The sequence below is a fragment of the Salarias fasciatus genome, chromosome 16 (genome assembly GCF_902148845.1).
Source record: "Salarias fasciatus chromosome 16, fSalaFa1.1, whole genome shotgun sequence".
In the NCBI taxonomy this organism is placed as follows: Eukaryota; Metazoa; Chordata; class Actinopteri; order Blenniiformes; family Blenniidae; genus Salarias; species Salarias fasciatus.
In genome coordinates this window covers 15,151,346-15,163,631 of record NC_043760.1, presented here as the reverse complement: position 1 = coordinate 15,163,631, position 12,286 = coordinate 15,151,346, and the positions used below count along the sequence as shown (strand labels likewise).

The window sequence follows — 12,286 nt, the reverse complement described above, 5'->3', positions numbered from 1 at the left end:
CAACAACCAGGACACAGAAAAGGCTCGGTCTCTGTTTCGGATTGCTCCCACTGGCTGCTTCACCTTTGTGCTTAGGTACATCTTGAGATTCATATTTCCCGCATCACTGCAGTCAAAATGATAAATAAAGAAGAAACCAAAAATAATATGAACAAAAATAATAAATATCCCAGCTGGATTCAGTGCAACATTCCCAAAAGAAAGCATAAAATAATGTGACTGGAGCAAACGGGATGCCAATCTGAAAACTTTAATATTCTTGAGCTGTTAGATATTGCTTGGTAAAATATCCCCAGTTTCAAGTAAAAGACTAAAAATGTTTCCTTACTGACAGACGAAGGTCATGTGCAGCATGTCTCAGTTACACATATGCAAACCGAGTTACATACCCTGAAATTATGTCTTAGCTTTTTGATTGCTCATTGAGTTAAAAAGGGGCTTTGTGCTACAGTGAGAGCTAAACACATCAGTGCATGAAGAGGTTTGCTGATTTGTGCTTGGACTCATCCCATGCTCTTCAGCAGGGTTATGCAGTGTGATGCAGAAACAAAGCAGTAAAAAAAAAAAAAAAAAAACCCCAAAAACTTCCAATCGTCTTTATAGCCGTTGTGAATGTCAAAAAGCAAACGCTTGTCGTGCGTGTCCCCTGCCAGCTTCATTTCTACGATAACTTTGTCACTGAGCGGCCGGCGCTTTACAGGAGGAGCAGCGTTTGTTTGCTGACTCAGCACAGCTCCTGCATTAGTTCCTACTCTCTCTGCTTCCTGCCCCCTCTCTCTGAGGTAGAGAGACTGCACTGATCTGAGGAGGCTGGTGAGCCCATCGGAGGAACTCCTCAGCTGTGTTTTCCGGTAAAAGAAACACCAGTGCTTTTCATCAAGTAGACGTAATCGTTAAAAACAAAATAGCTAAATAAATTAGGCAGAAATCCTTTGCTCAGTCTGGATTAAGACACAAACCCTATATTTCGCAATAATACAGATAAAAAAAAAAAAACGAACTGTGACAGTGCGAGAGGCGTTAACATTTCCACCAGGATGTGCTTGTATAGCTTCAATAGACACATATTAAGCATTTTACGGGTTTTACATCTTTTCTTGCGCCTATTCCGAGTGTACACTTTCAAAACGGGTGCATGGATGGACTAAAAGTGAAGGAGAGGAGAAATGTAAGTAAATCTTTGAAGTGCTTTCTTTCCAGGAGATGATCTTCAGTCATGTCCTTTTTCTCTGCGAGTCTCTCCGATGCATGTATGAAAGCACTATGTACACTTTATATATATACAGCATATGTGTATATATGTATGTATATATATTCACATATTTGTACGTATGGGGGGGGCATGAGGGTGTTACAGTCCGCGTGGATGTGGAAGTGAAACATGGATTTGGATGTCGATGGGTGAAAAGAGGGGAAGAGGGTCGGGAGACACCCGGGTGTGTGGGTGTATGCGTGTGTGTGTGGAAACCTGCTCGCCAGGCCTCTCTCACTCAAAGCGCTCGTAGTTTCTCGTCTGTCTGACGCGAGGCACCATGTCCTTCAGGAGCCTGCGGGGGGCGCAAACAAGGTTGTATTGTAAATTATGCAAAGTTGCTAAAATAACAGCTCAACAGGGTGGCTGGTTGTCTTCCTCATTCTTCTTCTATATTCTTACATATAAATCCAGGGTGAGGTGAATAAAGCAAACAAGGAAGAAGGAACATTTCCATGACAGAAAGTACAGGAGGTTGAGCTCTTACTTGGCTCCGTACGCCAAAATGATGAGTCCAATTAGTACTCCGATGGTGCCGTCCAGGAACCAGACGTCAGGATGCTGCTTGAAGACCTCGGCGCTCATCAGAATGGAAAATCCCATGATAGCTCCGACCAAGGAGTTAAACCCTGAAAACACACGGTCGACGTCAGTAACCACAAAAACCACCATTTCTGAGCTTAAAAACCCCTTCATTAAGAACATCAGCTCTCCTATGTGGAGTTGAAGATGTGTTCAACACCACAGCTGAAGTGAATCTATGACGGTTTCAGATGGGAGTGCACGGCGAGCTGGACGGATACAGATGGCTCCGGGTAGCTGTCACTGTTAGATTGCTACATCTTTGGGGAGGGAGAAGTGTGACACATAAAATGCATCATTATTGAAAAACACTGAGTCTCAAGGTCACAGACAGATGGGGCGGTGGGTGGGGGAAGACGACGAATTGAGAGCAGAGTCAGAGAAACGCTCATAGAGGAAAAAGACAAAAAAGGGAGAAAGATATTTAAACTACTTTAACTGTACAATACCTTTTTTTGTGAACCAGTTTCTGGCCTGTTCAGTGTATCCAGCACCTTTCAAAGAATTGCTTTTCCATGAGCTCGAGAGCTTTGTTCTCTTTCTAAACATCTCCTACCATTCCTCACAACTAGAAATGATGTCTTTTAATCAGCGATGACAGCCCTGAACAACAACCCCATCCAATAAAGAAGAAGAGCAAAAAGCTGCATAAATCGATTCTTTGACAATTGCTTCTGCTTCTGCAAGCCTTTATTGGCCTATAAACAAGACTGATCCAAGCCGTTAGTGATGCAGCCTGGTCCTCCAAGCTTCATCTAGTCATCCTGGACCTGGAAGGACAGTCGAATGAAGCAGCTTGTCTCCTCCACGGTAAAGCTGCTGCTCTGGTTTACTCTTCACATGAGCACAGGTACAAGTTCTCAGGACTTGCAAAAACCTACAAAAGTTTTGGCATCTCAATCTGACGTAACTAAGTCTTGGAAGCAGGAGAAACATAAAGCTGGACTTTATAACTTCTTTATTTATCATTCACAGGACTGAACAGTTGGCACCACTTCTTGAGTAAATGCACAAAATAAATGCAGAAACTAAATAAAGAATTTTCACCTCTTGATAAGAATGTTGATGCCACTTCCAATCCCTGTGGGTAAATATGAAGCTACAGCTGCATTTCACTTCACAACGATTTAAAAAAGAAGGGTGAAAACAGACATCCACACAGTCTGAAAGGACACTGGTTCACCTTCAGGCATTTCTAAAGCCAACTCGTTAAAACAATATAACTCATGTGTTCAGTTTGCACAAAACTCCGAGTGTAAAAAGCTGCAATATCGACACAGTGAGGTTCTGTCATCACAGCAAAGCCAGCAGGCGTCCAGCTCTGCAGATACTCCTGCTTTCACTATTATTCAGCTTTCTGATAGGAGCTTCTCAAGAGAGCAAAGCATTTATAAAGTTAGGAATTAATAATTCAAGCTGACTTTTAGCATTTAAGGAGCAGATTTTAGAAGCATGCTATTTAAACTCAGATAAAAATGGCTGCAAACTAAAAAAAAAAAATACTACTGTGTGTGTGTGTGTGTGTGTGTGTGTGTGTGTGTGTGTGTGTGTGTGTGTGTGTGTGTGTGTGTGTGTGTGTGTGAGTGTGTGTGTGTAAAATTACATTTCTCTAAACTGAACTGTGGAAGCTGGAAAGCAGCACACTGGGTTATTGTCTTGCTTGCAGTAAGTGTATAGTCTTGTGGGAAATAAATCCAAGCTCAGAGAACAGCAACCTCAGGTTTATTGGATTGATGCCCCGTGCGTTCCGAGACCTAAGGACGCGCGCGTGTGTGTGTGTGTGTGTGTGTGTGTGTGTGTGTGTGTGTGTGTGTGTGTGTGTGTAGGACATTAATTCAACCATGCGCGTCAATGAGCAGTAGGTCACAACCTACTGTTCTTCAGCATTCTTGAATTCATTTGGGTGAACTACTCTCTCTGTAAGATATAAATATGTTTTTATTGTTGTTATAATTTGAGTGTAAAGTATTTGGAATTAATTTCTTTGGACATGTTTTCAGACTAAATCCCGACTTTCTGCATAGTTAAGTTATTTCAACATACTTCTAAATTTACATCTTAACTTGTCCTGTTGTAATTTCATTAATTCCTACAGCACACTGATTGAAACAGTATAAAGCTAAATTTATTTAACCTATGATATCAATGAGGAATTATTTAAAAGTATCAGGATGACCTCTTCTTTCTCGTTGTGATCCGTGTTAATTGTTATTTTTTTACAGACACATTCAGTGTCAGCCTGCTGCTTTGCGAGTTTTTCAGAGAAAAGCTGAAGAGTGGGCCCCTTGTGTAAACGTCAATCGTTCTTTTGACCCTCTGCGGGAAACCACAGACAACAGTAGTCACAGCTGGAGGACACTGCCTGTGACCACATGTGAGTTTTCAGCAATGTAACAACTGACTTCCTTCACTTCTGAATGTGTTGTGAGATTGCAGCAAATCTTTCAGCATGTCAGTACGAGGAATTTCACATTTCTCGATTCAAACTAAGGGGGTCATACGTGGAACTCGCTGTCTGGCAGATGGTAGTTGATGATTAGTAACACTGACCATTGATCAGATCAATAGAACTAACGTTCCTTTATGGGACAGAGTAAACACAACCGTATGGGCAGCCGACGCCAGAGGGTTTGAGGCCATGCGACAGAAGATGTGCCGTCATACGAGGAGGGGAACAACTATTCACGCCTCACACAATATCTGTATCGAACACTGAAGTTAGGGTGTGTTTTTCAAAGTCCGAGGCAGAACTGTGACATTGTTGGCATTTGCTTTGAAGTACAAAGTTGTTGGTTTGATTGTTTCGACATGCTGTAACAAACAGTCTAATAAGATTTATTCTTATTTTTGGTTTTATTACATCTGAAATTGTCAATTTTTTCATGTTAATGGATTTTATTGTGTCTTAGCATCTGAGCTGGCATAGCTAGCAATTATTACTTCACAAACCTAGTGGTTCACATTACAAAAACAGAAGTTTTTTTTGGAAAATGTGGATTTATTTATTACTTTACTGAATTCCAAATTTAGAAAAACTGTTTTTTGGGTTTTTTTTTTATCAAAAGATAATTGTTGTTGAGTAAACTTCAAGTCGACCCAGATCTGTATTAATATGCACGTGCACGCGTGCATGTGGGTACGTGTCCTACCATCAGTGATGAGTGCCCGACTCGTCAGCACTCTTCCCAGCATGAACTTGGCCACAGCGAGCACAGCACATGTGAACCCGCTCACTATGGACACACTGTAGAGGAAGTCATCCTGGAGGGGAGCAGAGGAGAGAAATACATGGAAAGGAACAAGAACAAGAGTGAGCTGCAGTGCAGCTTTAAAGTGAGGGAGCATTAAGAGGCAGACTGAATGACCCGCAGTTCTTTCGTCAGCTCAACCATTATTAATATATGCGGGCTTGACTTGGTGCATCAACCCAAGGTCATAGAGGTGACTCTTTTAAGTGAAGTGAGCCTTAGGTTTTTTTCAACTTAAGTCCCAGACAGACTCAGCGAAAACAAACAGTTGACCCCAGAGCATCAAACGTTCACATTTAATTGGCCCACAGCAGACACAACGAGATGGGTGGAGGAAAGAGAGAAAGTGGGACAGAGAACACACTGGAGTAAGCAAACAACCCAACAAACACGGCTCTTTTTCTATTGTCAGACACTGAATTTCTTGACCAGACTTTCAGACTATCAATTCCATATGAGAACAGCATTAAAACTGTAAAACCCACTCACAGGACAGTGTGGGTTGATCAAAAACTGGCATTTCTTGTAATGTTTAACAAGCATCTTTTTCAAACTGCGTTAACAGAATAAGACAAGCAAAGACACACGTCCCGCCTGTGACTGTCCCAGGCGCTCCTGTGCAGCGATGCTGCCTGCTGCATGTCTTGATCTGACCTTCTTGTAAGGCCGCCCTTGTAAAACTGCACCAGTGTCTTTTTTCTGCTGATGTGTCAGACTAAAATGCTGAAAAATATCATCCATACCTTTGTCCTTTCTTCTTTCTAGTGAATTTCAGCACCTTGAAGGAAGTAACTGAGGCTAAAAGCTATTTCAATAAGTTATTCATGTTTGTACCAATCACGCTGATCTCATCTGGTATCCATCCATCCATCCATCCATCCATCCATCCATCCATCCATCCCCTAAAACACTTTATCTGGTTCATGGTGGCATGATGTTTGAACCAATCGCAGCTTTCTATGGGTGAGGGCAGGATACACCCTGAACACATCACCAGTCTTTCGGGGCATGTATGCATTTGATTGATCACTACTGTACACTAAAGGTTCCTTACAAAAACTAACATGCATGTTTTTTTTTTTAATTCTCACTAATAAGTGTGTGTATCCTGTATTCATTTACATGCATGTCTGTGTGCTGCGCAGCCTCTGCACCCAGCACAAAGCCATCTCATCTCTTTGTGTTTAATCAGGTTGCAGACGGAGACGGCCTGCCACGGCAGCCACCGATCCAGAACGTGACACGAATCAGGATTCACGATTTTTCTGCAACCTCTGTCCACTCTCCGTGATTTCACAGCATTTGTGCTTCAAGGTGTCGGCATTTTACAGTACCCCCTCCCTGCACTGCTGTTTTCCTCAAGCAGTTCAATTTACATGTGAATGAGGAGGCGAAGCCGGGGAGCAAAGTTTTGGCAATAGAACTGAGATGCTTCATCTTCGGTCTGCAGATTTATCGTCCACCCTCATCTCCTTTCACTTTATATTTCCAGCCTCCTCACAGGGTACGCTGTCCTGCAGACACACACTGTGCACATAAACAGATCGCTTCTCGTACAATAAATCACCTCTGACTGCTGTTTGATGAAGACTGGAGTGTGCGGCTGCCAAAATAAAACTCAGACATGGTGTTGCACCAGGAAAAAAAGATCCAGAAAAAAAAGATGAAGCAGTGCAAACAAACGAGGTAATGAAGACAGACAGACTACATGAGAGCTTGTAGGTGAGAGATCAGGCCTTTGTCTGTCATGTGGAAATGAGAGCGAAGGAACCAATGAGAGTCAGACACACAGTGATATAACATGATGAATGAGGGAACCTCTATAAGCGAGATGAGGATGAGATCTCTCTGTCCTCCTGGAACCTACAGACCTGGGAAAGGAGCCAGCGACGGAGTTTAAGATTAAAATACGGCGTCAGATCGGTGATTAGTGATAATTAATCAGAGCAGTAGTTAGTACTATGTGGGAGTTCACACTAATGGGTTTCTACAGCAGGTAACTAATCAGGAAGGCCCATGTCTTTTCCGACACGCTGAGTTCTAGTTTTTTTGCCTTCTGGCTTTCGGCTCAGACTTCCTCATGTAAAGGGCAACAGATACAAACACTCCTTTGTCTCTAAAGCCATTTTGCTTCTGGATTTGGGGCAGAGTAGGAGGAGCTGTACCGAATCTGATGTTATCCTTGAGGTTGTCTGCTCACTGTTTCTTCTAAATGTCCCATTGTTATTTCTGGGAAATCATGTCAAAACATCACAAAGCACCGAGCCCAGCTGGCTGTCACCTGTTGCGAAGACGATCGCTGAATTCCAGGAAAACATTCAAATCAATTCAACACACACTGTGACAGTTGGACACAATCTTTTGTTAGAGTCTACCTCCGCTCACAAAGGGTGTTTCTTCCTGTTCCTACAGCAGAAGTAGCAGACGAGCTTCACTGTGCAGAACAACGTCGAGCAAAAGACGCACGCATCTACTCGGTAGGTAGTTCTCCAATACATGATTTTAAAGCAATGGGGTGGAACTACTAATAATGGAATATTTTGGGCTTTTTTGATTCTAATGAAGGCAATAATGTTGTAATGTAATATTTCTGTTAACACAATAATAATGAAAATAATAAAAAACTATGAAAATGTAATAATTGCAGTAGATTTTTGCAGTTTTTGGAAATCAATATAGGTATATACAGTATAGGTGCATATATAAAATAAATATAGCAGATAGAATGGTCATTTCATTCACTGAGAATACATACTACATATACTGTCATTTATGGTTGCATTATAATAATTAACACTGTCAGCAAATATTTTATTATCAGCATTATTACATTTAAAAAAATATCTGAAATTATTACATCATTTGGTCATTCTTACTTTGGTGGTTACTCAAGTGCAGGGGTGTCAAACACATTTTAGTTCAGGGCCCAATTTCATCCTGAATGGGCTGGGCTGGTAAAATAGTGACATTTAAATTACTATTTGTAACTTTAAAGTTTTTCTCTGTTATAGCACAGAGTATATGTGATGAAAATGTATGTGTGTATGTTCACAAAGCCAAATAATTACAATGAAAAATTAGGACAATCTCAACATGACTCCAATTTTAATGAGAACTTTTGGTGCAAAATATAGTGAAATGTCTAAAATAACTTGTCCTATAGCTGCCGCAGTATGCATGTTTTTACAAAGTCAAGTTGAAAATATGACCCTTAGGGGCTGGTTTTGGCCCACAGGCCTTATGTTTGACACACCTGCTCAAACAGGATCAATCCTGGCCAAGTGCACAATTTACATAAACACTGACCAGATACAACAAGATGAAAACAGTATTGTAAAAAAGTACAATACACTGGATATACTTTCATAACGACCTCTGGTGAGGAATCAAGTGAACATGTTCTGAGTTTATGAGTCAGGAGCCACAACATGGGTAAGATTCAGGATTTCAGCCACTCTGAAATGGCTCAAATGGTGAAGCTCACATGATGGATGGGGTCAGAGCACTCACAACGCTTCAGCTTTTAAGGGTGCAGTATCTCCTTCAAGCCTTGCCCAAGGGCCCACCTGGTTTATTCCTTCTTTCCTGACCAGGGACTGAACTTACAACCCTCCGATATCAAAGTCAACAGTGTAACCCACTTAAAAAAATAAGGAATCTTGACACAGCTTCAAACATGCCTAGAGGACAAATGTATTACTCATAAATCTGTCCATCTCTGCCTGCTTTATTCTTGGAGTTCACATATGAATCTCATTTTCACCTCAGTGGTCTCCAAGCAATTTCAGTCATATTCACACACCCAGACTGAAGACACTGAAGCGCTCACATATGTTGGAGGTTCAGGCGTCTTTTCCAATAATTCGTCCACACTTTCGCCAAGCGGAGATGGAGCAATGACCCTGCGATCAGTGGATGATTACATCCAGCAACTGAGCTACAACTATGAAAGGCTGCAGTGGTTACAGCAGCTGAAATCGACAGGAAAAAAAAAAAAACCTCCTTATGAGAGTTTTGAAATTTTAAATCAAGCAATTAGTGCAAGGGAGATTATTTATATATTCTACTAAAATGTTGAATAATCATACAGTATGGTTATTTCCACATAAGCTCGTACAGTCTTTATTTAGAAATATTTCATACTGGGGTAGAGTACGAAGGCGATGGTGAGATAAAGAATCAGGCTGTCAGGGAGACAGGCAGCGGGTAATGGGCTGTTGCTGGTGTCAGAAAGCTCCTCTGAGACCTCACACCCACAGTTTCTATTAACATAATACCACCGGAGCATCAAATACAGTCCGCCGAATAGCTGTCTTCCTTACACCTGCTTCTCCACGGATGCCTTCGCCCTGGCTTTGGATCTGCGGTCAGTCTGATCCCTTTAAATATGCTGTTATAATTCTTTGCGAAGTCCACACACACACACACACACACACACACACACACACACACACACACACACACACACACACACACACACACACACACACGACAGTTCAGCTTCCAACACTGAAAATAAACTCACCACTCCTAACAGGAAAACATCAGTCCCTTTGAAGGGACTATTTATATCTGAATACTGTTTTCCTCTCTTCACTCACCTGTTGTCTAACAATTCATTAAGTTAATGGTGAACACTTATTAGTCATACTGAGCACAAGTAATAGCATGTTGCAAACAAGCCCAGTCTATCTTAACACTTATTAGTAAACAGGTTTTCATTGTGATGTTGCATTAAAAGCAAGAAGAAGGTACAACTTCTAACAAAATCCTGCTAAATAAGAAATCGGCATATGAATGTGCCGCTTCAGAATTATTGATTTCACCAAACAGTATTTTCATCAGGTGAGATTAGATCCATCCGACACAAACTTAGTGTGGAAGAAGAAGATGAAGGAGAAAGATGGATGGATGTTTGTTTACAGGGGAAATCCAGAGGGTACCTTTATGCTACACACTGTGATTTTGTGAAAAATGGTGTAAAGTACCAACAGTGAAATATACTTTTTGCATTAGACACAGCTTGAACCTTAATCTAAATGAATAGATATGCTGAGACTTTAAATTCAAGAAACTTGAGACGACTGTTAATTTTTAGGGTGTAGAAATCTGCCCTTCCTCTTTGTCCTGGCCTCTCCGGTCAGTGAAATGTGCAGATGGTGAGGGTTAAATCATTTACAAAGCAAATGGGAGGTTTCAAAAGCAGATAACTGGAAAGAAAGCTGTGATGGGCGCTCCCCAAACACTGTGATGATAGCAGGGCTGGGCTGCACCCGGCAACAGAAACACGAGACTATTTTGGGATCTTATTTATAGTCTGAACACCTCTAGAGAGAGGTGGGGGGGAAGTGACGTGCACTTTTAAGAGCGAGCGTGTGTGCTTGTCTCTGTCAAAGATTGAAAAAAAGAAAACAAAAAAAAAGAACAGAAATCAGGCAAAGAGAAACAAAACCTCCAACATCAGAAGACCTCAAGCTATAAAAAGATACAAAACCTACAAAACCTTCAGTGGATTTGTGCGTGAGTGTACGAGAACTGCTAGTGTACATGTGCGACATTGCAAGTTCACACATATGTCAGCTCATGCAAATGCATGAGTGTGATGTGCATGCACGTGAACAGATGTATACATGAAGGACATGTGTTCTCGTCTGGCCTGTGCACCAACGAATACTGTCACCCGTGTGCATGACTGTTTATACGGTGGAGAGATGCAAACAGCCGAGGTGAACTTGGAAGAGCTGGGACCGTCATGACAGGAAGTGTGTGGGAGGGCGTTTCCTCACCACTTCTGGAGGCATCCTGGTCGCCAGGTTGTGGATGGACTTTCCAAGGATGCACAGGGAGGAGAGAACAAACACGATGCCCAGGATGACACACGCTCTGCAGACAGAGAGAGAGGTGAGCCTGGCTGGAAAGGTGGATTTACATCAAGTAGAACCAAAAGCTAATTGGAGCTATTCAAATGGTTTGAGTTTTCAGTGAAACTGCTGCAACCACATCTGCCAGTCAAAGGCTCCGTTTACTCGTTTATTCTTGTACAGTAATGCTTGTGTAAGAAACAAGTGGGTGCATGTATATATGCCAGCCAGAGTGTGTGTTTGTGGATAACAGAGCGGCAGTCCGGTCTTTCATCATGTCTGACACCTCTGAGCTGAGCAGAGGTCTTCTTCTGAGGCCAACAAGGCTCAGCGCAGCCTGACAGTTCATTGATTAACCGGGCTCAGATACAGACAGTCTGAAAAGTGACGGATTAACAGGTCTGTGTGTAGCAGAGAGAAACAAGTCAGCAACTTTGTTCAGTGGGTGTTTTCCAACACTCGACAAAAAGCTTTTTCCAGTTCTTTTATTACTGGGAAAATGTATGGAAACTCATGAATTCACATCGTAATCCAGCACTTTTATTAATCTTTTCTGCATCTTAGCTTCCATCAAGTCTTTTATTTAAAAAAAAAATACATATGCAATGCATGTGAACACACTCCAGTATAGGTTCAAGTTAAAAGAAGCATTTACAAATAAACTAAATAATACACGGCAGAAAATGATTTATTCATATAGCAAAACGTGCTTCGCCCAGAGAGGCTTTGATGCGTGTCGAGAGAGGTAATCAGAATACCACAGATCACACAGTCTCGGCATTAATCAAACATTAAAGTCGGAGGCTCGTGTGGAACTCACATGTACTCCCTGTGTGCTGAGTGCACAGCCGCTGCATTGCTGTAGCGCCACAGCACGATGAATGACGACATGACGTCCAACGTGGCATCAAACTGCATCCAGGACAGAAACCGAGAGGTCACAAAGTCACAGTACATGTAATCTGATTACACTTGAGAACGATCGCATGCTGTGGCGTGTTTATTTCTGTGTTGCTGCCTTGTTTTAGAGATGGATTTATTTATTTTTTATGTGTCTTCATGGTGTCTTTTCCAGTGTTCGTCTCCCCAGTGTCTGATTCCCACATTGTTTCCATTCTTCCATGTTCCGTTTGATCCGGTGTTCAAGTCTCATTTCTGTGAGATTCACTTCTGGTCTGAATACTTTGGTCTTTGTCTTCTTGTCACAGCTGCGCCTCATTGTCTTTCTAAATCAAAATGTTAACACACACATCGTCTCCGTACGCCACTGCTGCCTTTGGGAATCAGCCCACTTTAATGATCGCCTTATTTTCTGCTCTTTTTCCATTTTTCCAATCGTAGCA

The 12,286-nt window shown here is 41.8% G+C and overlaps 1 protein-coding gene across 2 annotated transcripts in view; it reads right to left on the bottom strand.

Moving 5' to 3' along the window:
• Positions 1 to 1,015: 1,015 nt before the first annotated feature.
• The window catches only part of tmem163a (transmembrane protein 163a), a 57,656-nt gene continuing 46,385 nt past the window's right edge, over positions 1,016 to 12,286 (bottom strand). For both annotated transcript variants that reach the window (XM_030112266.1, XM_030112267.1), the window contains 5 exons: positions 11,764 to 11,855; positions 10,869 to 10,965; positions 4,984 to 5,095; positions 1,740 to 1,881; positions 1,016 to 1,547 (listed from right to left, as the gene is read on the bottom strand). In XM_030112266.1, coding sequence (XP_029968126.1) covers positions 1,487 to 1,547; positions 1,740 to 1,881; positions 4,984 to 5,095; positions 10,869 to 10,965; positions 11,764 to 11,855 — 504 coding nt within the window. In that variant the 3' untranslated portion in view covers positions 1,016 to 1,486. The remainder of the gene's footprint in view (positions 1,548 to 1,739; positions 1,882 to 4,983; positions 5,096 to 10,868; positions 10,966 to 11,763; positions 11,856 to 12,286) is intronic.